Source organism: Mastomys coucha, unplaced genomic scaffold (genome assembly GCF_008632895.1).
Source record: "Mastomys coucha isolate ucsf_1 unplaced genomic scaffold, UCSF_Mcou_1 pScaffold1, whole genome shotgun sequence".
Lineage (NCBI taxonomy): Eukaryota > Metazoa > Chordata > Mammalia > Rodentia > Muridae > Mastomys > Mastomys coucha.
The window spans coordinates 53489340-53516280 of record NW_022196891.1 but is presented as its reverse complement, the minus strand read 5'-3'; the positions used below and the strand labels follow the sequence as shown (position 1 = coordinate 53516280).

General features: G+C 44.8%; 2 protein-coding genes across 9 annotated transcripts in view; one reads left to right on the top strand and one right to left on the bottom strand.

Moving 5' to 3' along the window:
- Positions 1–793: 793 nt before the first annotated feature.
- On the bottom strand, positions 794–26724 carry Nphs2 (NPHS2 stomatin family member, podocin). 2 transcript variants are annotated; one of them, XM_031385655.1, is made up of 9 exons: positions 26561–26724; positions 17240–17546; positions 15200–15303; positions 12052–12124; positions 10121–10203; positions 8625–8828; positions 5944–5999; positions 4072–4150; positions 794–3000 (listed from the first exon to the last, which is right to left on the bottom strand). In XM_031385655.1, the coding sequence occupies exons 2-9, from the start codon at positions 17511–17513 to the stop codon at positions 2722–2724; spliced, it is 1152 nt and encodes a 383-aa protein (XP_031241515.1). In that variant the 5' UTR covers positions 17514–17546; positions 26561–26724; the 3' UTR covers positions 794–2721. The 2 variants fall into 2 exon arrangements, with proteins under 2 accessions (XP_031241515.1, XP_031241508.1); XM_031385648.1 differs by lacking the exon at positions 26561–26724 and having other exon boundaries at positions 17240–17791.
- The window catches only part of Tdrd5 (tudor domain containing 5), a 78716-nt gene continuing 78496 nt past the window's right edge, over positions 26722–26941 (top strand). For 3 of the 7 annotated variants that reach the window (XM_031385634.1, XM_031385624.1, XM_031385618.1), the window contains exon 1: positions 26724–26863. The gene's annotated coding sequence lies outside the window, so the exon portion shown is untranslated. Of the gene's footprint in view, positions 26864–26941 lie in introns of all 7 variants that reach the window. The other 4 variants (XM_031385611.1, XM_031385586.1, XM_031385602.1 and 1 more) reach the window with 4 other exon arrangements.

Below are 26941 nucleotides of genomic sequence, written 5' to 3'. Positions count from 1 at the left end.
TGGAGGAGTGCTGCCTGCTGGCTCACTCACTGGAGGCCATGGAGGAGTGCTGCCTGCTGGCTCACTCATTGGCTTATGCTCAGCCAGCTTTCTTAAATAGCGAAGGACCACCTGCCCAGGGAATAGTGCCACCCACAGCAGACAGCTCAATCAAGTCAGCCCCCTCCAGACATACACACAGGCCAATCTGATCTGGGCAATTCCTCAGTTCAGACCCCCTCTCAACCAACTCTAGAATATATGAAGTTGTCAGCTAAAGTTAACAAAACTGATGTTTTGTGAGAAGTTTTACAGTCTTGCTGTACTTTCTTGAGTCTCTTAAGCAATGTTGAGAGAACTCTTTGTTTTCTATCTCTGGCATTAGCCTATTGAGGCCATTTTACTTGTGTAAAAGAGACAGTTAGATGGGCACACAGCTGTGTGACCTCATCTCTAGGAAAGAAGAAAATTACTGGCTGCCTTGTGGCTATGACAAATCATTGAGAAAAACAACTTATCAGGAAGATTTTTCTTTCTTTGCCTCATGGTTTCAATCTAAGACTGGCTGATCTGTCTGGGCTCAATATGAGGCAAACTATTATGGTTGTGGGGGCATATGCTAGAAACTATTTATCTTGTGTTGAACAGGGAGTAGAGATAACTAGAAGGAGCCAGAGACAAAATAAACTCTTCAAAAGCATGACATCTACCCACTTCCTCCAGCTAGGCTTAACCTTCCCTAATTTACCACTTCCCAGTAGAAATGGAAGTTGGTTTGTGTTGCCTGTCACAGAAGTCAAATGCGGAAACAAGATGAATCATAAAAGTGTACTTTATTCAGTGAGCAAGCAACCCGAGATGATACCAGATTACCATCTCAGACCATCATCATCACAATCTCCAACAGCTGATACAGGGAGAGGTGGAGACAGTAGAGACAGAGGCAGCCAGCCAGCCATGCTGGACTCAGCTTGCACCCTCTGGTCAAGAGATCAGCCAAGTTTTTGAGGCGTGTGATGATGTCTGCCTTCTCTTCCTATCATTCCTTGTATTTTCCCCTCTTTGTGTAGATGTCTAGGCCCATCTACTTATTGAAACTGTAAGTCTAGTTAGTTTCTGTTGGTACCAACAGTGTTCTCATCCAGGTGCACCTAAGCTATGGAAGGTGGTTAACTTGGAACAAACCATTAGTAGTGTATTTATGCTAAGCTATTGGAGCTATACATATGAAGAGTCCTTTCAACAATATTGAGTACAAATGTGTCTTTGTATTACAGAGTATGACAGTGCCCATATCTGTCCTTTCTGTGCCCTATCATTCCCTACTGTCGGTAGTAACTCTTCTATCCACAAAATCTGTATCCCATAAAGGATATGATCCAGACACATATCCCTGGTTGATTATCAGCATAACTTCTTACCAGGAAGAGAGTTCTCTGGCCTGTAGTTGTATACATTGCAATATACTTACTGTACATGACAGCAATTAGGACTTGGTATGAAAAATTCTGCAAAATTACAGTTATGAAGTAGCAATGAGAATAACTTTATGGTTGGGGTCACCATAACATGGGGAGCTGTACTAAAGGGTCAGAGCATCAGGAAGCTTGAGAAGCACTGGTCTAGGCTTAACTTACTTTTTGGAACACTGATACAAGTGTCTCAATTTTTGTTGTTGGCTTTGAGACAGAGACTTGCTATGCAGATGTGAAGATTAGTTTGGGTTGCCAACTTGATACAACATATAATAATCCCAGAAGAGACTAAAGAGGGATTTTCTACATTAGGTTGTCCCATGGGCATGTCTGTAGAGACTATTTTTAAGTTAATCAGTGTGGGAAGATCCAGCCCATGGTAGGTGGCAGCACTCCGTAGGCAGGGGAGCCCTGAACTGGATGAGGGGATGAACTGAGCTGAACTCAAACAACTAAGGATCATGTATTCATTGCTTTCTGCACTTGACTATGATGTGACCAGTTGCTTCAGGTTCTTGCCTGCATTTCCACATATGAAGCGACTAAGAGTTGCTTCAGGTTCCTACCTTAACTTCTCTACAGTGATGGACTGTAACCTGGAATTTTGCCCTAAAATAAACTCTTTCTCCTTTAAGTTTCTTGTTGCTGGAATATTTTAATCATAAAGGCAGAAATGAAACTAGAACAGAATTGGTACTGAGGAAGTAGGGTTGTTTGCCACAACCTGCCTGACTTTCATGCCTTGGGACTGCTTTTTGAGAGTTTGGACTTTTAGGCTGGAAACGTCAAAAGCCAGCAGTAGAGCTTAGTGGGCTGTGTCAGTGGGAGTGTGAAAGAATACAGAAAGGGGAGAGACCTGCGTCCCAAGCTCAGACTTTCTACTCGGTATGATGAGCACACTGATAGGCACTCGCAGAAAAGGCTCTAGGATCCAGAAAGGCCCTGCTGAAGGAGCCAGGAAACATGCAGTAGAAGGCATTTGAACTAAGTTTTCAGAAATCATAATCGGACCACATGTCAATTCAAAATTTTAAATCTTTTTCCTGTAATTAATATGATGAGACAACTCTCTTGTATGGTTGGCTATCTTCTCTGGCACTATCATTTCACTGAGTTCTCATGCACGTGGCCATTGCAACATTATACATTCAAAAGGCATTCTATTTGGCAACCAAACAAGTGCAGGGATGGGGGTTGGAGGATACCCAAGGCCTCACTCAGGGAAATGGCTTTGTATGGCAGATTCACATTGCTTTTGCCCATTCACCTATAACATGGGAGAGTCCTTCTTTTTGGGATTTATTGGTTCAACAGGTTTGGAAGAATTTGGGTAGCTGATGCTTCCTTGTGCTCTGTTGCTGGGAGAGGACAAAAGGCTTAGCATGTCAAACGGCAAAGGCAAAACCACGGTGGATGGCTTCTCTGTGGACAGCGACTGAAGAGTGTGTAGGTATCGAAGCTGGACAGCAGCTGGGGTGCCCGACAGAATCTCGGCGGCCATCCTCAGGGACTCAGAGGCAGCCTTTTCTCCTTCTGCAGCAATCACCTACAGAACGAACGCACACGAAGAAACGCAACGTGACCATGCCACCTCACTGCACGGGGGTCGTCAGTGCTCAACCTCCAGGGTGACCCCACAAGCAGGTACCACACACCTACACAGGCGTTGTTAAACTTGGGGCAGCAGCCTCAGCCTCTCCTTGATGGATTGTGAGGCAGCGGGAACAGTTTACACTAGCAAATGTAAGGTTGGTTTAGATGTGAGTCCTGAAGAGCATAGATGCAGTTTAGGGGTACTGTTAATGTGAGATAGGCTTGAAAACTTCAGGGATCCTGCTTGCTGAGGGAAGAATAAGTGTCAGAGTCCCAGGGACAGACATGGAATTATAACTTGGTCAAAAAGAATGGGTAAAGCACTTCAGAGCAGAAGGCTCTCAGCACCCTCACAGGTGCCACTCAACCCTGGGCCCAGATAGCTGGTTCAGGGATCTGGATGTCAGTGTGCCTTAAAGGCCACCTTCCTCTTAAAGGTTTTTGTTATTGATTCCTCTATGTGGTACAGTCCTTTTCCTCATCCACTCAGATTTCTGAGAGGAATCTGCCTCTCTTCATCCTTTCATTAGGGATGACGGGGCCTTGGTTATCAAGGGACAATCCCAGGACCAGAGAGGAAGGATAGCGAGGGGAGATTTTAAGGAGAGAGGGTAAAAGCAGAAGAGGAGGGGGCATGTTAACAGAGAATCTGGGGAGAGGTGGAGGTACTACACGGTCAGTCCTGTGAACACCCTATCAACAGCGGTGGGAACACCCTATCAACAGTGGTGTGGACACCCTATCAACAGTGGTGTGGACACCCTATCAACAGCAGTGGTGACACCCTATCAACAGCGGTGTGAACACCCTATCAACAGCAGTGGGAACACCCTATCAACAGCAGTGGGGACACCCTATCAACAGCGGTGTGAACACCCTATCAACAGCAGTGGGAACACCCTATCAACAGTGGTGGGAACACAGCTGGATTCCACTCAGTTCCTGGACCAGTATAGACCACTAGGTTCTCAGATGCCCTTTCAAAGGCATAAGCAGGAGGATAGAGTGCTCAGGAATGGCTCACCCGCACTTTGGCCTGTCTTTGTGCCTCAGCTTCCACAGCCAGAGAATGCTGAAGCCCAGCTGGCAGCCTCACATCCTTACTAGAAAAGAAGACAGATAATATAGGTGTGCACCCTGACCTTGGCAGCCAGGGCATTTTCATAGACTTGCCCCCGTCAGCCAGGGCATTCTCACAGACTGGCCCCCATCAGCCAGGGCATTCTCACAGACTGGCCCCCGTCAGCCAGGGCATTCTCACAGACTGGCCCCCGTCAGCCAGGGCATTCTCACAGACTGGCCCCCGTCAGCCAGGGCATTCTCACAGACTGGGCCCCGTCAGCCAGGGCATTCTCACAGACTGGGCCCAGTCAGCCAGGGCATTCTCACAGACTGGGCCCCGTCAGCCAGGGCATTCTCACAGACTGGGCCCCGTCAGCCAGGGCATTCTCACAGACTGGGCCCAGTCAGCCAGGGTATTCTCACAGACTGGCCCCCGTCAGCCAGGGCATTCTCACAGACTGGGCCCAGTCAGCCAGGGCATTCTCACAGACTGGGCCCAGTCAGCCAGGGTATTCTCACAGACTGGGCCCCATCAGCCAGGGCATTCTCATAGACTTGCCCCCTGTCTAGGGTTGTTTCACAAATAGCAATTTATAATATAAAGATTTATAGTCTATGTGCATGGGTATTTTGCCACACACATATCTGTGCACCACATACATGCCTATAACCCTCAAAGGCCAGAAGTGGGCAACTGGAGTGAGAGATGGTTGTGAGCTGACTGATGGATGCAAAGAATTGAACCCAGGTTCCTCTGGAAGAGTAGACATTTTTTTTCCCCCCTAAATCACTGAGCCATCCCTCCAGCTTTGAATAGCAGATTCTGAATAAACAGATAAAGCTGTCCCTAGAGTTCTGACATGGGAGATAGTCAGGGAAGAGCACATCTGGGGGTCAGTGCCCCACGTGCAGGTATGGCCACTATGGAGGCTGCATGGGGCTATGGTATTCTAATTACACAGGCCATATTTTATGTTCAAAATTTGTGGTTGTCTTTCTCACTTAAGATCTCATATAAATCCAAGCTATTTAACTGGGATAATGAAAAACAACTTTGAAGAGCCATACAATTAAAAACAAAGATCAGAAGAATTCATCTAAGTTTATAAAAGAATATTGATTTTAATAGAAGGATTGAACAAGTTGAGAACAATTCTCATATTCTGCATAAAAAAACATAGAATAAAGTTTCTTTCCGTAACAACCCTGAAGTCATTTTTACACTATGGGATGTAGAAACACAGTTTTGTATGGTCATATAATAGAATAATATTTGACTATAAAATGGAATGAAATACTGGTGCATGTCACACCCTTGATATTTTATGCTAAATGAAAGGAAGCCAGACCAAAGTCTTTATGCTATGACTCCATTTCTGTAGAATTTCCAGAATAACAGGTACATCCACTGAAGGGAAACCCAGGGCTCAGGTGAGAGGGCTTTGGAGGGGTGATGTAAATGTGTAGTTAGACACTCAGGATAGGCTGGTGAGATAGCTCAGCGGGTAAGAGCACCATTTGCTCTTCCGAAGGTCATAAGTTCAAATCCCAGCAACCACATGGTGGCTCATAACCACCCACGATGAAATTAAAATGAAACAAGACACCCAGGATAAAACCACTAAGCTAGTACAAAACCATGGTTAAAATGCTAAGTTTGACAGTAAAAAGACACCCTACTGAATAATTAGAAACCATGGGGATAGTTTGCTTAGAAGTTGTAGCAGCTGCATGCAATGAGATGACAGGTCATTTTTCTCTAATATCAATGTGGCCATGGTATTTGAAATGATTTTTTTTAAGTATTGTTCTTGCTAGTTATTTTCCTACCTACATTTCAGTTCTCTCCACTTTGATGCCCCAAATACAGGTCACTGAGTCCAAGGCAACCTGTAGAGGAAAGAGTTGAGATGCCAGTGAGCCCTGCCTCCCCCAGGGGGTAATAAGACCCCCCCACCCCCACCCCGTGCACCATGGGCCATTGATCTGTCCTCAGGACGTGTTCTTTCTTGGGACACTGCTTTTCAATGTTACAGTGCCTGGGACAGAGAAGCTTAACTTGCATAGTGCTGTTAAATAACAACTGTGGATCTAAAGAAGATGTAGGAGCCTGAGTAACGGCTCCCAAAGATGCTTATGTCCCTAGGACCTTAGACTGCTTCCGGAAGAACTTTCAGGATGTGATTCAGGATGCGATTTAATAAATCCAAGGTTCTTGAGGGACATAATCACAAGACTCCGGAAGACAAAGTGATGTGACGGAGGGAGCATGGGGCTAGTGCTCTGTGAAGGCCGGGGTTGGAAAGCAGAAGAGGAATGCAGATGGTCTAGAGGCTCAGAAGGCTGTGGATCTATCTCAGCCTCCACAAAGAACCTGCCAAGTTCATGCCTAGTCTCGAGCCCAGCGAAGATGATTCTGCACTCTGATCTTCAGGACTATAAGAGTACAGTAAGCTCGTTGTTCTGAGCCACCAGGCTTGGGGGAATTTGTTACACGAGTGATAGGGAATTAGTACAGATGGTACTTTTTTTTTTCAGTTTGTTTTAAAATGCACTCCTTAAATAACCCACACCCCTAGGCTCAGACCCTACCACATGGCTATCATTTTTAGGATACTTTCACTTCCTTAGTGCTGATGGTATCAGGTTCCTTGTGCTTCTTAGTCTTCTATGCCCTACATGATTAAAGTTGGAAACGGACTAGAGAAAAAACTACCTGGGCTCTGGAAATGGGTAAAGGGCAGGGCAGGGCTTAAAGCCCTCCATGTTGGCCCAGACTCCTTTCAAACTAAGCTTCTAATAATTTCTTGGTGGCTAAGTACTAATCTCAGTGCATTGCAAATCTTAAGAAGGACCAACCTGTTTGAGGGAGCAAGTGTGAGTAAGAAATATTGAGAAACACATCATAGATGAGGTGGCATTATAATGAACAACTAAGATTTGTTCCTGTAGCAAGAAGGAAAAAACTCCAGGCTGAGAAAATAGCTCAAGAGGAAATCAGAGGAAGAGAAAGCAATGTTGCATGCTGGGTAAATGCTAAGTAGGTGGGAGTTTTGAGAATCAATACAGAAAGGGTGGTAGGGTTCAAGGCTACAACAGTTGGGCCATTTCTAGATTCATCGAATATTCTGCACTATGCCAGGTCCTGGCATGATCTGGGGAGATGGATGGATAAGTGCTTAAATCATAACTCATTTCAACAAAATTGAGCTTGGACATCAGTGGCCTGTCCTTTATCCCTCAGAGGTGAGGGACAAACAAGGAAGAGGCTGAAGGGGACACTGGGGAGCATGCCAAGTAGCTCCATTGTCAGCGTGGGGCTCCTTCCTGCCACTCACCTTTGTGTCTTTCCAGCTTCTACGTCCTTTCTAGCTCCTTCACCTGTCCTCAGCACATGAATACTAGTTATTGGTAACACTCGGACAAGCCACAAATATTGGACACCACATTTTGTTTTCTCAGGTTAGTGACTGCTCAGCTTCTATAAAGCAGTCACTGCCGGTGCCTTTGGTCCTTGTGGCTCTTCTATTTCATGTCCTTCCTAGCCACCTTCCAACCCAAGTTTGGTGTCCCTATGACTTCAATGCTGGCCTGGGTCCCTCGTGGTAACTGCCACCTGACTGGCCAGCTGCCTGCAGCCCTGCTTTGCTCTCTGTCTTAGTATCTCTTGCCACTGCCTTGCTAATGGAGGCATCTACCTAGGCTGTAGATGAGACTACAGAGCTGACTGCCTGGAGACTCAGTAAGGTTGCTTAGAAGGGATTTTCCTTTTTCATTTTGTGTGTGTGCCCATGTTTGTGAACATGAAAGCCCAAGGTCTATGCTGAGTGTCTTTCTCCATTGTTCTCCACCTTATTTCCTGAGATAGGGTTTCGCATTGAACTGGAAACCCATCAACCAACTAGACTAATTAGCCAGAGAGCCCCAAGATCTTCCTGGCTCTGCCTTCCCATGTCGGGTTGCATTGCCACCCCCGGCTTTTTATATGGTTTCTGAGGATCCAGACTCAGGGCCTTACACTTCCACAGGGAGCACTTTACTCACTGGGCCATTTCTCCAGGGGCAGTTTTTACTTTTATTCCCCTCCTTTAATTCCAAATCAATTAAATATGAACAGCAGGGCAGCTAATCATGAAAGGGTAGGTGATGTATGGCCTCTACAAGTCTTACCTGAATTCCCCACTCTTTACCTTCAGGCATACTATGCTTGTCTCTCCAGCTAGAGTCGGCATCCAGGAACCATTCTAGTACATTGCCATCAACCATGCTGCTCATCCCCACCAGTCCTGCCCCTCCCATGACTGCTTCCAACACTCGGTACTAAGCTGGTATTTCACAGTGTGCTAAAGGTCACTGGGGAGTAACCTTAGGGAAGGGATAGAAGCAAAATCTGTACTCCAGGCCAATGATGTCATTGACAGTCTGATCCCCAAGGAGTGGCATCTCAAATGGCCAAATGCCTTGTACCTGGCAAGTTTAACAAATGACCATTCATCATTGAACTCATCTCAGTACCTTTACATCATGGGCAATGCTCCTCCTTTCTAGGAGAATTTCAGTGAGGGATCGATGTGCCAAGAGGCGCTTCATGGTGGTCTGCACCAGGAACTGGATGGCTTTGGACACATGGGCTAGACTTCTTAGAAGAAGAGAAGCATTTTCCATGCGGTAGTAGCAGACAGCGTCTATCTCCATTATAAACATATCTTTGGTTACTACCTAAGTGAAAAAAATACAAGTTTGAGTGCAGGCTGGATTCCTATGTGGGAGAGGGGAACTACATGCATTTAAAGTGTATTTTCTAGGAGTAAGGTTATAGTATGAAAAAACAAAGGAGTAATGGAAGATTGATTCTGTATTCCAAATAGGTATTTTTTGAATGCATGAAGATTTTTATCTAGCATAGTAGAGAGTCAGGCATAGTGGTGCTTGCCTCTGGGAGAAGAGAAAGAGGGAGGAAAAGTGAGTACCTTTAAGGGCAGCCATTTACATTTACCAGAAGAAAGAACAGGACAGAACTTTAAACAGGATGAGAGAGCCTTGGGAAAGGCTATGAATCCTTAGCTCTGATAAAGAAATATGGATGTTGTTCAGCATCACCAACCATTAGGGATATGCCAATCCTTTTACACCTGTCAGGAAGGCTGCCATTAAGAAAATGTTCTGAAGAGAACATGGAGAATTGGAATCCATCACTCAGTGGGATGTGGGATGGTACAGCACTGCAGGATGCAGCTACCCAACAGGGCAATTCCCCCAAAACTTAAAACTAAACATTTTCATGTGTGGACCATGTCCACATCTTCCAGTTTGTCATATACATTCTTCAGAGAGATGTCTAACCTAGCCTTCAGTAGCCTGTGTTATCCTGAACAACAGAACCAATAGTGAGCTAGATGGTTTTTAAAGGATTAGCTCATGTGATTACGGAAGCTGGTAAGGCCAATATTTTGAGTCTGGAGACCCAGGGAAACATTTATATTGCCTCCTGGAAGAAAACTTCCTCCTCTTCAAGCCAAAGTCAGTTCTTTAAAACCTTTAACTGACTGAGTGAAGCACACCCACATTATCAAGGGTAAGCTGATTTATATTAAAAGTTTGCTGACTTATATATTCATCTACTCCCCCAAATACCTGCACAACACCCAGATTTGTTTAAGTATAGGCCAAATAACTGAGGCCTAGCTTAGCCTAGTTGCTACACAAGATTAACTATTATTAATTTCTTTGTTCATTTTTTTAAGTTAGATGGTGGCTTTTGCTGTTTGTGTTGACTTGAATGAACTCCCTCTATATCCTGTATATTAAACTCCTATAAATTATTTGAGAATATGTTTTCCCACTGTGTAGGCTACCTTCCACTCTGTTGGTCGTCTACTTTGATGATGATGTTTTTAATTCTGATGCAGTCCCCATCTCTACTTTTGAGCATAGTCACTTTGCCTTGGGATTGACTTGGACGGTAGAACATGGAAATGTCAAGAGAAAGGAAATGCGCTGTGTGAACTTACCTCATGGAAAGGTATTTCCAAGGTCTGGAGACGGAGGTCAACCTTGTAATAGGTGTCCAGGCAGGGTAAAAAAAAGAACAGGCCTGCAAAAGGGCGTGAGGGAAGGAACATGTGAACAGGAAGTGTTCAGATTGCTGGAGATGATCTTTTCAGAGCCAGACTACATTGCTGGCTTAGCCTGTACTACCGAGACCACTAGGTAGCTTCGTTGGAACTAAAGTATTGTCCTGTAATTCATTATTCAACTGGGGATGGTTCTGAAGGCAAAGAGGGGTAGATATACTGTTAAAACACACAACATAGCAGGTGCAAACGGAGATTATTCCAGAAAGCCCACTCGGACACTTTAGGATCATATTGAAGCTTCCAGATCTTTTATATATATATATATCTCCACTAGATTCAATCTCTATAAGTTCATATGCATGAATGTTAATCTCAATGTGTCTTAGGGCCTTTTAGGTACTATATAAAATTGTTTTCCTCTATGAATGTACAGGTTCATCAATTTAGAGTTGATGACCTCTATTTGTTATTTCTGAGAATGTCCCAGGATTGCCAGAGGTAGCACTATCGAGGCAGCGGCCTTGTGTTGCCAGTTAGTCCTCACTTACCCCAGATGGCATACATACCCCATATGCAGCATCTGTAGATTGGTTCTTTAAAAGTTTCCTAAAGCCCCCTGGATGATTTAGGACTGTGGTGGTTTGTATAAGAATGCCCCCTCCCCATAGGCTCATATATTTAAATGCCTAGTCACTAGGGAGTGTCACTATTTGAGAGGATTAGAAGAATTAAGAGGTTTGGCCTTTTATGAGGAAATATGTCTACTGTGCCAGTGTCTTCCTGTATACCATTTTCCCCACCATGATGATAATGGACTAAGCCTCAAAACTATAAGCAAGCTCCAACTAGATCCCTTCTTTTATGAGAGTTGTCTTGGTCATGGTATCTCTTCACAGTAACAGAACAGTGACTAAGGCAGGGACCCTTCAAGAGACACAGCTTTGTGGAAACTAGTGCCAGCCCATAGAACCAAGGATTATGGGGGACAGTCAGCTAGAACCTTTTCTCAGCCCCAAAAGGGAAGGTTCCTGAAAACCAGGGCCATAGCAAGATATAATGCATTTTGAAACTCTAGAATCTGGTTTTATTTTGTGTGGACTTGTATATTGGGTTCTGAATCTTGAAACTCTGATATATGAGTTTCCTAGACTGGTCTCCATTTTTAACTTGTTCTTGCAGGCCTGTCTGAGAACTCAGGCACTCTCAGTATATATATAATGGGATTTCACTCATTCTTATGCCTTCTTGGCTGTCTTGTATCTCGAGATGCAAACTACTAGACTTTTTAGTCTAACCACATTCCTATATATATATGCCCTGGAGTCCAGCTGGGCCTGCTGTGGGTTTTCAGATCCTAGAGATCAGAGATCATGCCTTATTCCTCTAGTCCCTGGTAGTTAGTGCACTGTCTAAGACACTCGGATTCAGTCTGTGCCTCTTCTCCCAACTAAATAGATATTTGTTACTACATGATGAATTTTGCTTTGAGCTCCCTGACTTAATCTGATCAACTAGCTTGGATTTTCTCTGAGAAGTCATAGGATTCTGAGTACACACATTGTACTCAGACCAACACTGTACTCAGGCCAATCCTTAGCTATGGGTCTGAAGCTGACTTGCTGTGTCAACTAGAGAGCCCTGGGCTCTCTTCATACATCATCTCTCTTAGCCACCTGTGATCTATAAATAATACTTTCTGATAATTTCACAACAACCTGCTCTATAATTAACAGATTAAAATACAAATATATTGAATCAAATGACTTCATATAATCTAATATATAGAGTATAACTATGCATGGATTAAAAAATCATCAACTCATGGGATGGGGTAGATTTTAAAAAGCATAGAGGATAATTCTTACCAGGACCTTTGGCTCTTCCAGGAAGCAGATGTCCCAGTCGGAATATAATTACTCTTTCATACTCTTGCACAACCTAAGGGGAAATGCAATGCTTTCAAATGATTTAAAAGCTGGGAGTGGGGGAGGCTTCAAAAGACCTTTGCATGAGCGTGATCCTAAGTTATAGAAATTTTTGTTAGCCAGGCGTGGGGAGGCATGCCTTTAATGCCAGCACTTGGGAGACAGAGACAGAGGAAGACCAGCCTGGTCTCCAAGGTGAGTTCCAGGACAGCCAGGGCTATAGAGAGACTCTATCTCAAAACAAAACAAAAAGCAAAACAAAACAAAACACCCTTTGAGAACTAAGAAGGTCAGGCATGGTGGTTCATACCAAATATCTCAGCACTTGGGGGAGGCAGAGAGGCAGAGAGGCAGAGAGGCAGAGAGGCAGAGGCAGAGAGACAGAGAGACAGAGAGAGAGACAGAGAGAGAGGCAGAGAGGCAGAGAGAGAGGCAGAGAGGCAGAGAGGCAGAGAGGCAGAGAGAGAGGCAGAAGGCAGAGAGGCAGAGGCAGGGGAACACCTGTGTGGTGTGGTCTACATCACAGATTCCAAGACAGCCAGTGTTACACAGATTTTGTTTCAAAAAGTGGACAGGAGCTGGAGAGACTGCCCAATGCATGGTGTAGTAAGAACCCAATTTTGAACATGTAGAAGCCATGTAAAGCTGTACATGATAGTACATGCCTACAACCCAAGTGCTCCTACAGTGACCAATGAAGACCAGGAAGCCTGATATACACAGCCGAACAATGAGACCCATCTCAAACAGGAGGAAAGTAAGAACACCTGAGGTTCTCCTCTGACCTCCACTCTACCCTGAGGCAAGTGGTCCCATCTCTTCCACCCACACATAGACAATAGATTTCTATTAACATTTAATGATCTAAAATCTATACACAGTAAATGTAGACAACAGTGAGACTGAACATTGGCTGTATTAAACTGTGATATGAAACAATTGTAAGCCAACAAATTAACTTAGAGAGAAACTACCCAAACTAACTCAAGAAGATGGAGAATTGAAGACATACAAATCCTACATTAATTTAAACTTCATGCTGCCAGGGATATAAATTGGTCCCTTCTTATGGAAAACAGTATGAATATTTTCAAAAAATAAAATAAAATCCTATCACCAGTAATCTATCAGAAAATATATATATAGTAAATGAAGTCATTTTTTTTTTTTTTTGAGACAGGGTCTCACTATGTAGTCCTGGCTGGTCTAGAACTTGCTATTTAGATCAGAGTGGCCTTGAACTCACAGAGGTCCTCCTGCCTCTGCCAGCAAGAGCTGGGCTAGAAGTCACTGTCTTGATGAGATACACAACTTGCATGTTCATTGCAGCATTATAACAATAGCCAAGATAAGCCAAGTGAAGATGCAGATACAACAAGAAAACTATACAACCATCTCATAGAGTACATGTGCAAATCAATCTTAGACAAAACCAGTAACCTACATCTAGTAACATATAAAAAGATTTTATGTAACAACCAAGTGTGTGTGTGTGTGTGTGTGTGTGTGTGTGTGTGTGTGTGTGTGTGAATAAGTGTGGATGTCTTGTCCATAGGACGAAGGACGACTTTGGCTGTTGTTAGTCAGTCACCATCCATTTTGTTTTTAATAGTTTCTCATTGGCCCAGAGCTCACCAAGCTAGGCTAGATGAAGAAGTCACCTGTCTTAAATCTGTGCTGGCTAGTTTTATATCTACTCAATATAAGCCAGGGTCATTTGGGAAAAGGAAACTTAAACTGAGAAAATGCACTTAGTATACTGGCCTGTATATAAGCTTGTGGGACATTTTCTTGATTGGTAATGTGGGTGGGTCCAGCTCACTGTGGGCAGTGCCACCCCTGGACTGGTGGTCTTGGGAGCTGTAAGAAAGGAGAACTGAGCAAGCTCCAGGAGCAAGCCAGTAAGCAGTACCCCTCCAAGGTCTCTGCATCAGCTCCTGCCTCCATGTTCCTGCTCTGTTCAAGTTACTGTCCTGATTCCTTCACAGATGCACTGTGATATGGAAGCCTAAGTGAGATTAAGCTCTCCTAACTTGCTTTTGGTCATGGTGTCTCATCATAGCAATAGAAAACCCAGCTAAGACACCTTCCTAGTGCTAGGGAGAAGTATAGATGTGCACTATGGTGCCTGTTGTGTTTGTTTGCTTGTTTGTTTTTTAGTGTGGGTTCTGTGGATCAATCTCAGGTCTGCAAACTTGGGCAGTCAGCACTTCAGCAACTGACCCTCACAGCAGCCCCCCAAGTTGGATTTTTAACACCCTAGGATGAACGAACACAGTACATCCTACCAGTATAGAATGAAGACCAGATACCATGTGACACAAGTCAATGCAGTCTAGTGGGGAAAGCAAGGGAAGGGGTTTGTCAAAGTCACTGGATGCTATGAGGACTATGAGCAATAGCAGCCTTGACTGCATCTGTCGTTTGCAGCCATAACCTCACTCTTCCCTGGCAGCTTTAGCCGATGTAGAAGATGAAGGGTGGGCGTGCTGGGGCCTCACCAGCTCTGCCCAGTATGGCAGTCCTATGAAGCAAACTTTGCTCTAGGGTTCCCTTTTAATCAGGGCATGGCTATTTAAGAGCTGCACCACACACAGTATAGGGTTCTTTCCAATGCTTCCACTTCTTCTATCCCAAGTGTCATTAAAGATGTCCCCTGTTGATTCTTGTTCTCTATCCTCTAAATCCCTTGAGCTTCTAATTTCTTCATGTGCTTCCTGAACAGACCCAGATCTTTATTCACTACTGGGATTAGTATATGTAAAACACTTGTGGACCAAAGATATTTGTCTTCCTGGTCTGTAGAAGCTTCCTGAGATGGTCACCTGTGGTGTCAGAGTAGATGATCTAATCCAAGATGCCTTTGTGTCATTGAGCATGAATAAGCTAGAAGAAGCTTCTGAAAGCTTTCTCAGTCCAACAGGGATGTGTGTGTGTGTGTCCTTACATACAAAGACAGACAAACAGAAAGACACACACACACATACAATTTGCTAACATATTGTCCTGGCCATGATAGAAGATCTACACCAACATTCTGTCTGTGGGAAATATAAAAGTGGGTTCATGGGACCGTGTAGGAACTCACCTTGATGCAGAACCAGATGGAAAGGGGGAACGTTATGATGATGAAGATCAGGGAGGCGAGGACCAAAAGCCACTCGCAGGCCCCTAATCCAGAGGGCTTGATCCCTAGGGAAACAATGATCACCATAAGTACTAAGCAACATTTACCAGTCTAGTACTTAGTATTAGAGTCAGAGCTGTTAGGAGACATGGAAAAACTGGAATGAGCCAGGCATCCAAATGATCAAAGTTCCCAGGTCTGGGATATTGTCTGTGTGAAGGACTGTGTGGGCCAATGGGAGGTGGAATAACCTAGACAGGCAAGGGGGACTCGGGGACTGGAAGGCCAGGGAAACCAGTTGGTTCCAGTTCTAGTTCCACTCATTTCAAAAGTCCATGGATGACTTTTAGGCAGGGCTCAGGATCTTTTGAAAACACAATTTCTCTATATTATGGGATGCTGGCTGATTATAATCTCACAATAGCTAGCTCATGAGCTGTATCTGATACATCAGTTCAAGGGTGAAACGGGATATTCATATAGAGATGCCAGCTCGGGCTTGACATGTCTGAGTTCTTACTGTGTGAAGTGTCTACAAGTTCCTGGTACTGCCTGCCATGTCTCACTTTTTTCCTTTAGAGTCCCTTTAATGGATTAAGGTGTTCTGCAGTCTTTGGAAGTCACCTATTTAGCATAATATTAGGCTGTATCTGTAGAAGGTGATGTAGAACTGGGGTGCTTCACATCCATGATGATTCGATTCAATACCAGACTCTTCAGAGAACATCTAGGCTCTCAGGGATAGGTTGGGACAGTCAAGGTGACCCACTGTTTGGATTGGGAACCCTAGCATTAACCAGACCATCATGTAAGCTGCCTCCCCACCCAACCCCCACTATTAATACTGTTCCTTTAGTAAGTTCTGCTTAATGCAAGCAAGATATTTAATTTCTCAAGGCATTTTCTCTCATCTGTGACATGTAACTAAAAGAACAGAATACCCAGTGTGTGCCTGCCACACAGAAAGGGTGCCACAAATGGGGCTCCCTCCCTTGCCTACTTCCCTGCTGTGATCTGGCACACACCTACTTGCATTTCTATAGCACTGGACCCAAAGACCCTCCTAAGGACCAGAGGGGTATCCGGCAAAAAGTATGAGCAGCAAATGTGCATTCAAACTACAGGTGTCCACAAATAGTAGCTGTCTATGATCCAACATATATTGCATTGCCTGTAACTAGGAAACGTTAACTCTCCCCGTAGCCAGCAGACAGCAGCAGAATATGCTGTTTCTTACTTTCCTCAAACATCTGCTAGCCTTTAATTTGGGCATATGACTTTTTTCTTACATTTGTTATGAAAATGACTGGAGGTGGATGCCTTTCCCTCTTAAGCATTGTGGCACCCACGGAGGTAAAAGGGACACCTTTCTTCCCATCCTCTATGTGACACCGTAGTGTTCTTTCTTAGCTTGCAAGGATTTAGCTGGGATTGTGTAAAGTGCATTGGGAGGTTTATTTTATTCCCACATCTACCCTATGAAACATACATAGTGACGGCTCTTTCTGTGGTCATGCTGGCAAGTGGCTAGGCTCAAATTTAAACTCAGGTCTGGCTCTTTGACTTGGCTTTGCTGCCTTTGAGGTTTGGGGGAGCTGGTCGGGGGAAATTATTCCAAAGAAAGGTTAAAATACTCTTCGACTTAAGACTGATGGGCGAGGATGAGGGAAGAAAAGGCCCACGGTTGTTGCTCAGAGCCATATCGTATAAAGTGCTGTGTCCACAGGTCCCTGACCACAATTGCACGTTGACTGGACCTGGACCTGGACAACACTCTCCCAACTTCATTGGTGGCTAGGGACAAAGTATTAGCTGATGTTGCTATTTCATCCGATGCACTTTGCATCGCTAGGTAACTGTGTAACTCATGCCTTCCCCACCCCCACCCCGACCCCCTCGCAAGTCTGTCTGGCTTTGTCACAGCGGGGCAACTCACTGCACGTGTCTGACATCTCTCGCCTACCCTCCATACCTTCTTTTCATCTGATCTATCTTCCATACCTTCCTCTGGTCGCTCGCTCTCCAGCAGCGCCACCACTTCCGTGCCCTCCTCACCGGGGTCCCGAACCTCGTCCACGTCCACTACTGTGGCGGCGGGAGCTCGGGGCTCCCTTCGGGTCCCTGTCTGCCGGGCGCTCTGCCGCTCTGCCCCAGCATCCGGCCGAGCATGGCCTCTGCTGCCCCTCCCGGCCTTTGCCTTCTTGTCATCCCTAGAAGAGGACTTGCCACCTCTCTCGTGGGCCTCTCTGGAAGAGCTCCGCGCCCTGTGGTCCATTCTCAACGCAGCGAGCGCGACCCCCGGAACCAGCTGTTGGCAGAGTCGCAGTCTCAGCTTTCTGAGCGGCTGGGGAGGGACCCCAGGACCCTAAGGACCTTGCTGCCTGGAGGGAGGTGCAGAGGGCGGGGCCTGAAGTGGCCATACCCACACCTAACCTAACTGCTGTTCCTTCTAGGGTCTGGATGGAGCCAGCAGACTCCTAAAACAAACAGGGTGCAATGCTGTCAGAGGACCTGGGTGGGAGATGCCTGGTGCCAGTGCACCCGGTTGCTTTGAGAAAGCCCACGGCAGGCTTTGCTTAGGTGGCTCACAGTGTGTGAAACAGACCACGAGGTACTAGGGGTTCTGCTTTCTGGGTTTCGAAAGGTTAGCTTTTCTTTCCATGTCCTGTCCCCTTGCTTTCTTGAAAGCTGGAGTTCAGGGTTTTCAAAGTTCATCAGCCATGCTGTTCCCAGTTGCTAACCCAGAGGTTGCCTCACCCTTTTCTGGGGGAACCTGACATGTCCATGGATTTCTCTTCTATTCACTGTTTCTGTTTGAAACAGAAGTGTGTCTAATAACTTTTAAAGCAAAGTTCACAATTTTACTTCAATAGTTGGCGTCTAAGGTGAAAGGTTCATTTACTCTTTAGTTTTGATACTGATTTCACACATGCCGCCTTTCCTCTCAAAAAACGTATTTAGAAAATTTTAGTGATGAGACCCTGAAATAAATTGATCTTGAAAACTACTGTTTTCTCTCGTGTGTTCTAGGTAACCCAGGGAATACAATAAAAATTCAGTAACCAAGTAACTTGAAAATAAATACAATTCTGACTCTGAGTTTTAACTTTTTAAAAAAATTATTTTATGTATGGGTGTTTTGCTTGCATATATGTTTGTGTACCTTGAACATACCTGATGCCTATAGAGGCCAGGGGACATTAGATCTCCTGGAACAGAAGTTACAGACTGCCGTGTGGATGCTGGGAATTAAACCTGGATCCTCTGGAACAGCAACTGTGCTCTTAACTGCTGAGCCATCTATCCAGCTCTTGACACTGAGTCTGTCATAAGCTACATGAGAGGCCAAACATTTAAGAAGTTTGGTTCAATGAATACTTCCCACCTAAAGCAGCACACTGAGAAAAGCTCTGTAGCTGCCTTTCGGCTCACAGAGAGAAAAGAACTATGGCTTTCTTCTCCATATCTAAAGCAACGCAAGCGCCTGCTTCCGAGTTGGTTGGGGTTACGGATGATGAAAGGCATCTGAGAGAAAAGCAAGGAGGCCCCTGATAAAATGGCCAATTCAGCATTCAGGAAGGTGGAGGAGCTATCGAGTCAGCAGGGAGCCGGGCAGCCTCCACTATGACTACAATGATGATGTTTTCCTTTCAGATTCCTTTTTAATTGAAAATGTTGCTCATACCTTTGTTGAAGCGATTCTATACACTTCACTCCTTGTTTGGATTTATTGAGACTGACGTCTGTAAGAATAAGCGCAACTAGGAGGAGGAACTCACTGTTGACTTGAGTGCAAGATAAAAGAGCCAGGGAGATTTTAAGATGTTGTACTCATTCCCATTTAGTGCCTTCAAATATGATATCCCTATAAAAGGAGGAGTAGACATATAATGATACAGATTATCCCATTCATGGAATATAGTTTATTAGTTCATATATCATCATTTGGGACCTGGCAGCTACAAAGTTCTGTTAAGTTCAACTTGCCCAATTTTCAGATGTCAGATTGACCAACTATGGAGAGCAGCAGAGTCCAGGGAAGTGAGGCTGATGAAAGCCGATCCAAGGCCTTGGAATGGGGTGGTGAGGATTTAGAAAATATTTCAGAGGGAAGAAAGATGATTTTTCTGGGTCTACCTTAAGCACCTACTTACAATAACTTGGTTCCATTGTGAATGACAAGGGCAGCCTGACAATCTCTTGATACTGTGGAACTTGGTAAAGGTGAGCTGAGCAGCTGGCTTTAACTGCAGCTTCTCTGAAAGACTGGCCTTCCAGCAGAGGGTTTGTGAAATTATGGCTGGCATGGACTTCCTCCTCTGGACTCAGGGCAGTTGGGTAGAGGCTAAGACTCTGTTTTGGTTTTTGAGTCAGGGTTTCTCTGTGTAGCCCTGGCCTGGCCTGGCCTGGAACTCACTCTGTAGACCAGGCTGGCTTTGAACTCAGAGATCTGCCTGTCTTTGCCTCCCAACTGCTGGGATTAAAGTTGTGTACTACGACTGCCTGGCTGAGACTCTGTGTTTTTAATTTGTTCCTGGATGAGCAAAAGGCAGAATGCCTTCTATTTAGTGGTGAATGGTGGAGGAAATGGTAGAGAAAAGTCTATGTAGGCTGTTTATTCTGGGACTGGGCTGTAAAAGAGAAGCAAGAAAGGGAAGAGGATTTGTTTTGTCTTCTTCCCTTCCTGGCTTGTTATCCCTTTCTATGCAAGATAAAATGAATCAGAACATACTCTTATGTTACAGGAATCTATAAAGAGGTGGAAACACAGAAGTGATAACTGAGGAGTAATCCACTCATGGTCCTACAAGTGCTATGGACCTGGAAACAGACTCCTCGCTCCAACCTGAAAGAAAGATGTGGAGAAGCTAGTACAGAGACCTGGGCTGGAGCTGAGGTGTGTATATACAATTTTACATTAATGGAGGCTAGAGCTAAGTTGTCTTCCAGTGGTGAGGTAATAGTGAATTAAGATATCTAGGGGGCTGGAGAGATGACTCAGTGGTTAAGAGTACCAACTGCTCTTCTGAAGGTCCTGAGTTCAAATCCCAGCAACCACATGGTGGCTCACAACCATCTGTAACAAGATCTGACACCCTCTTCTGGAGTGTCTGAAGACAGCTACAGTGTACTTACATATAATAAATAAATCTTAAAAAAAAAGATTATCTAAATGGATGTCAAAGTCTTAGTGGAACTGTCAACAGACTTTACCCTTGATAACAAATGGCCAAAACTTTCAAAGCCTTGGAAAGTAGGAATAATGTATTCTGATTCTATCATGGGCTTCTAACTAAACATTCCTTTACTATCCTCTTCAAAATGTTCTCTAAGGTTGAGATAATAGCTTTGTTGGGAACAAAAGAAACTTATTCTAAGTACTATCGTTTCCTTTTTAGACTCTATGTAATCATAAGGAGAAACTAGATTCAAGGTCCCAAGCCTAAGGGGAGTTGACAAGGAGTTGAAGACTTCCCAATAGTTAAAGAGCTTCTATTGTAAGGAAATGGGATAACTTGTAAGGGAACAGTTGTCTGAATTCAGGCATATCAAAGATAACATCTCCATCTTGGTAGCAGGGTCAAAATAAATTCATGTGTCCAGACCCAGGGACTGGGTCCTATTCTGAGTGATGAAAACTCCCTTGCTCAACCCCTTATGCCAAAATATGATTGGACAATGCTACAGTCCACCCCTGCTCCCCCTTGCTTTGTGGTTTTATCCTTTAAATATGCTATGCAGCGTTTCTTCTGGGGTCTTGGTTCAACTCCCAAGTCTGTTCTTTGGCCCTGATCAATCCATATCAGCTTGATTACATTTTTGTCATCTGCATTGACCTGATGTTTGAGTTATGTTGGGTTTAAGTGCACCCCACAACAGCTCAGAGCCCCGTGCTTGCCTAGCATGCACAAAGGCCCTGGGCTCAATCCCCAACACTGTCAAAAAGTTCCAGAAACTTTTACTGATCTTCCTAAGGCAAGAATGCATGTAGGAGCAGCTGCAATTGGGATTCACTCCCAGACTGAAGAGGGTTGGTGCTGTGAGGAGACCAGGTGTAGGCTGTTAACTGCCAGACAACAAATAGACCACTGGCCATCACAACAGACAGGGAAAGCAGGTGGTGACCTGACCTACGGAGTTCTCCAGTGAAAGTTAAAAGTGGGGCCCGGGGAATGAATTCCACGAACAACCCACTTAGACTTGTGTCTGTGTGTGTGTATGACAAAACCAAACCAGCAAAGCACAGGCTTTATGTTTTGAGAATAGAGACTTCTCCTGTCCTGTCCTAAGTCCTATAAAGACTGATACTATTGTAAGTACTAAATCCAGATTCCAGATCCTCCGCGGTTAAATGAGTTCCAAGATTGAAACATTTCATCCTGCAGCAAAGCTCTTGAAACAGGAAGGTAAACAACCCAAGCCGCTTCAGGACCGGAAACTGACCAGCTTTGCCAGGCCCCTCCCTGCCAGGGTCAGCGGGAAAGGCCGGAAGCCCCTCTTAACCAAGCCAAGCTGCCTAGGAGACTCAGAGATCAGACCAGCTGCTTGGAGGAAGCAGAAGTCAGCAGAGCTGCTGGAAGAGGTTTAGACCAACTCAGTCGCTTTAAAAGAACCCCTTCCAGCTGTGGAGCAGCTGCCTAGGTTGTGCGTTGTGTCTCAGGTTCCCAGCTTTTGTGAGGTTTCACCCACGTTAGGGCGGGCTTAGGTGATGCAGCTAGCTGTCTCTGAGTCTTTTCTGTTCCTGGAAGTAACCCCAATAAAACTCATTGGTTCACCAAGCTGGACTTGGGTGGTAACACTTATGTCTGTGATGGGATTCCTGTGGGAGAATGTCAACATGTGTGGCATCTCTCTAGAAAAAGTTTTGTCACACAATGATGGCAAACCTTCATCTCTGGCTTTCCTCAAAAAGACTTTGAGATCTCTTATGTATAGTTATTCCAGAGAAAATTAAATACTCAAAACCTTGCAGTGACTATCATTTATCAATTCCAAAATTAACAGTTGCATTCACTGTATGCCATCACTGTTTAAGCTAACATGGCTTAGGAGGTAAGTGACATTTTAGTCCAGGTTCAAGTTTGCATAGGGCTAGTGGGACTGAATTTATCACCTACTGATGTCTTAGTTACCAAGTGAATTGTTAGCAGTGGATGGAATTCCTGTATTGCCATATACGATTGTGGAGTGAGGTATTTTTGTTGACAGGAAACTTCAAGTGGTGTGGATAAAGTATCCCTGGACATGTGCAGAGGTATTGCCACAATGGAAAGAGACCAAGGAGATGGCTCCCATGCTGGTTCCAGTTATAGATTTTTTTTTTTTTTGAGACAAGGTTTCTTTGCATAGCCCTGGCTGTCCTGGAGCTCACTCTGTAGACCAGGCTGACCTCAAACTCAGAAATCTACCTGCCTCTGCCTCCCACGTGCTGGGATTAAAGGCGAGTGTCACCACTGCCTGGCTAGATGCTACTCCTTAATAAAACAACATCATGCTGTGCATGCTCTTTTCTGTATCCCCTCTCTCCAATAACCTTAAAATTCAAATTTTGTTTTGTACTACCTGTTATGGTTTGTCAACTCCACACAAACTAGAATTGTGTAGGAAGAGAATCCCAATGAAGGACTGTCTACTTCAGGTTGGCCTGTGGGATATTTTACTAATTTGGTGAATTAAGCTGGGATGACCCATCCTGAATGTGAACATCACTGCCTCCTGGGTTTGAGCCCTGAATCATATAAAAAAGAAAATGAGTTATCAATAAGCACGCATGTATTTTCTCTCTGCTCCTGACTTCAGATGTTACAAGCTGCCCAAGATTCCTCCCTTGACTTCCCCAGCAATCGATTCTAACTTGGAATTGTGAGCTAAAATAAACCCCTTTACCCTGGTTGTTTTCTGTCAGGGTATTTTATCATAGCAACAGAAATAAAACTAGATTATTATTCATCAGTTGTTCTATTCCAACGTGCATCAAAGCCAGACATGTTGGTCCACACCGTAATCTGTCCATAGTAGAGACAGGAGAATCTTTTTTTTTTTTTTTTTTTTGGTTTTTCAAGACAGGTTCCTGTTATGTCTTCCTCGTCCAGCAAGAAAGACGCGACGACACAAGCTCTTCCTTTCTGCAGTTTATTTCAGGAACCTTTTAACAATGCTTCTCCCTCCTGCTCCTCCTGCCTGCTTCTCCTCCAGCTCTAATCTTATGCCTTCTGCTGCTCCTGCCTCTCTGGAGCCATTACTTAAGCTCCGCCTCCCAGCCCACCCTCGGCTGTTGAGTACTCCCAAGCTTAGCCAATCCCAATGGGCCATGTGGCAAAAGCAGATAGGTCACCAGATGCGGAAGCAAACAATGGCTGTAAGCTTAGCCAAATAAGGGCTTTGTTTATGAGGCCGCTTGCTTGGGGCTCGGCTCTCAACAGGTTCCTCTGTGTAGCCTTGGCTGTCCTGGAACTCACTCTGTAGACCAGGCTGGCCTTGAACTCAGAAATCCGCCTGCCTCTGCCTCCCAAGTGCTGGGATTAAAGGCGTGCGCCACCACCGCCCGGCCATAATGACTCTTTTTAAAAAAATGACAAAGTTAGGCCAGCTGGGTCTACAGAGTGAGTTGCAGGACAGCCAGGGCTACACAGAGAAACCTTGTCTTGAAAAAAAGGACAAAGTTAACTTTCTCAGTAGGAATGAAATATAAAATTACCCTTTACAGAACTTTTGGTACTAAGTATCTCAGATCATTGGGTATGAGAATCTGGGGTGATATCCTTTTTGAGGGAGTCATCCAGTGAGATATTCTCTGAAAACATTCTACTCCACTTTTTTTTTAAGATTCATTTAAGGTTTTTTTTTTTTTTTTCTATATGAGTACATTGTAGCTATCTTCAGACACACCAGAAGAGGGCATCGGATCCCGTTACAGATGGTTGTGAGCCACCATGTGGTTGCTGGGAACTGAAGTCAGGACCTCTGGAAGAGCAGTCAATGCTCTTAACCACTGAGCCATCTCTCCAGCTTTTAACTCCACTCTCTTAATGTTGGCTTGTCAAGGTAAGGACTCAGCTGCCGTACATTTTACTTGAATGGCAGTCTAATTTACACTGTTTTACAGATAGCTGTTTATACCTAAAAATCTCGATTCCTTTTCTCCTAGGCTTCGTCTAATGTCAGGAGCCATAATAAGACAAGCTAATAACGAGCAGGTGATCATCCTGAAATGCATGCTTCAGATTATATAATCTGCGACAGGTATGCCCTCATTAAGCAAGGCTGTAAGGGACTAATTTTAGGAAAAATTCCTGCTATTAATATGCTTTTCCTGTTATTAAACATATATAACAATCACTTAGTAGTAGCACACACCTTTGGGGCAGATCTTTGCAGATCAATGAAGTTGTACTGTCTTGTAGTGATGCTATTTAGACAAATAGATGACTTAAGAATTTATGCTGATCCTGTAAGAATTCCTAAAATTATATGTGATTATTAAGCTCTTTTATAACGGGACTGCTATTAGATCCATTTCTGATAATCAAAACTGCAATGAGAACTCTGCCAGTCTCCCAAGTGTCAGCAGTTAATTGCTCTTAGATGGTAACCAGACTTTCTCCTACTCAGAGCACATTCCAAGAGGTTGTAAAACAATTAACCAAAGGTCATAAAAAGGGAACTAACGATTTATTATAGGTGCTAGGACAAAAGATGAAATATTGACTGGGCTATACAAAGCTTTATTTATGACTCTAAACTTTCAGTGAACCTGTGGGGCTGAGACAGGTGATGGATGTTTAGCTAGATAATTATTCCTAATGGATATGCATGCAAACATTCGCTGTTGTAAACTTCTATTTCAACTTATGATTTGATTTTTGGTGTGGACTTGTGATGAACTTTGTAACATGATCATGTATTCTGAAAGATGTATAAGTACTGGGAACAAAGAGATGGAAGGAGCGAGTCAGAGACAAACTAGATAGAGGAGCTAGATAGAGTAGAATCTTTCCCCACCTAGGATCTTTTCCATTTTCCCTAGATAGCTTTCATAAGAAACTTTTACAACTTAGTAATAAGTTCATAATCACTTTTCTAAGTGTCTTCTCTTCCTGCGACTTCCAACTAGCAGGCTGAACGTTAAAGCCCAGCAGTTCCTGCTGAGATAGAACAAAGGCTGCATGGCTCAATCCTCCCCTGTTAGGCTATAGGTGTTAATCACCTAAGCCAGCAGTCTTTTACCCTCAGAAAGAGCAAGAAAGTTTTTAGGACTTTTTAGAAGTTATCAGCAGCAGCATTTAGAGAGCTAGAAAGCTCTAAACCCTCAGACTTTTAAGCCATCACTAGAGTCCTACTCTGTGACTCCACCACTATTCTGTCCCAGGCCCGGAGGCTCCGGGCAGTTTAAGAAGGGATTTTTGTTTTAGTTAGTTCTGAGGAGTCAATGGGCCCTTAAAAATGTGAATACATATTCCTTCTAAAACCTATTACTGAAATATTGCAATATTTGGGTCCATTTTTCATTTTAAGATGTTCTTTTCTGTTAATCTACTTATCAGCTACTCTGGCTCTACTATAAACCGAACATATAAATCCATTCTAGTTTCCGTTTTTAAGAGATTCTTTAATATTCCTCATTCATTGATGATACATTTTGTTCTCTTGGAATATTCATTTATGGGTTTTAGACGGAAGAATGTGCTTAGGGGTCCCACCCTCTTTATGTAAGTCTCCAGCCGGGGCTTTTCCTCTCTCCACCTCCAGAGCGCTAGGCTCAACAGGTGTGCATCACCCTACCTAGTTTCCGGCCTCTTAAGTTGAATCCTTAATATAAATAATATTGAATATCTTTTAGTTTGTCCATTTAAGAGTGCATAGTTAAGGGAAAGGTATTCATATTCTGCATTTCTGCTTGCTAGCTTTTGAGGACTCTTGTCAATCTAGTTTACAAATCCAACAAACATATCCAAATCAATGATCTGTAGTCTCCCACTTCTTTCCGTTGCCCCTGGGATGTTTTTCATTCCAAAAGTCCATCGATCGATCCATCCATCCATCCATCCATCCATCCATCCATCCATCCATCCATCCATCCATCCATCCATCCACTCCTCTCTTCTAGAAGGCAAAGTTGCTTCTAGCTCGGCAGTAATTTTCAAGCCAGAACCAGACTCGCTCTTAATGTATCCCCCAAATAAGCGCAGACCGACGAGGGTGAGGGCACCTGTCCAGGCTCAGCCGCACCCGCAGATACCTCCGCCGTGGTCCCCGCCTCCCGCAGGGGCCGGGGTACGGGGCGGCGCCGCGGGACGCAGATGGAGGGAAGTCGAACGGCACCTGCGTCTTCCCGCCGCTTCCCGAGGGGGTAGGCGCGGCAGGTTGCAGCGTCGCCCGGGACGAGGAGCAGGGCCTCCGCCTCACCCGCACCCACACCCACACGGCAGGTCTCCGCTAACCGTCACACCGGCCGCGCCCCCTCGCGTGGAACGTGACGCACGGGGCCCGACGTCCCGCGGTGCGCAGGCGCGCGAGACCCTCGCCGGCTCGGCTTCTCCGCGACCCTCCCCCGGAGCGCCCCGGACCTGCGGCGCGCAACGGCAGCGCGGGTACGAGGGAGCGAGGTGGGCGAGCCGCAACCAGGTAGTGGTGGACCGCGGAGGGATGCTCTACCGCCGTCCTCAGCAAGACTCAGGTCACGGGAAGAGCACGGGGCAGACG

Bases quoted from the DNA above. Each gene is read 5' to 3' on its own strand.
- Nphs2 (XM_031385655.1), bottom strand. From the start codon at position 17,513: ATGGACCACAGGGCGCGGAGCTCTTCCAGAGAGGCCCACGAGAGAGGT. The intron at 8,829-10,120 runs GTAAGTTCACAC...TTTTTCACTTAG, and splicing joins TGGAAATACCTTTCCATGAG to GTAGTAACCAAAGATATGTT. The intron at 6,000-8,624 runs GTACTGAGATGA...TTTCCTCTACAG, and splicing joins GCATTGCCCATGATGTAAAG to GTTGCCTTGGACTCAGTGAC.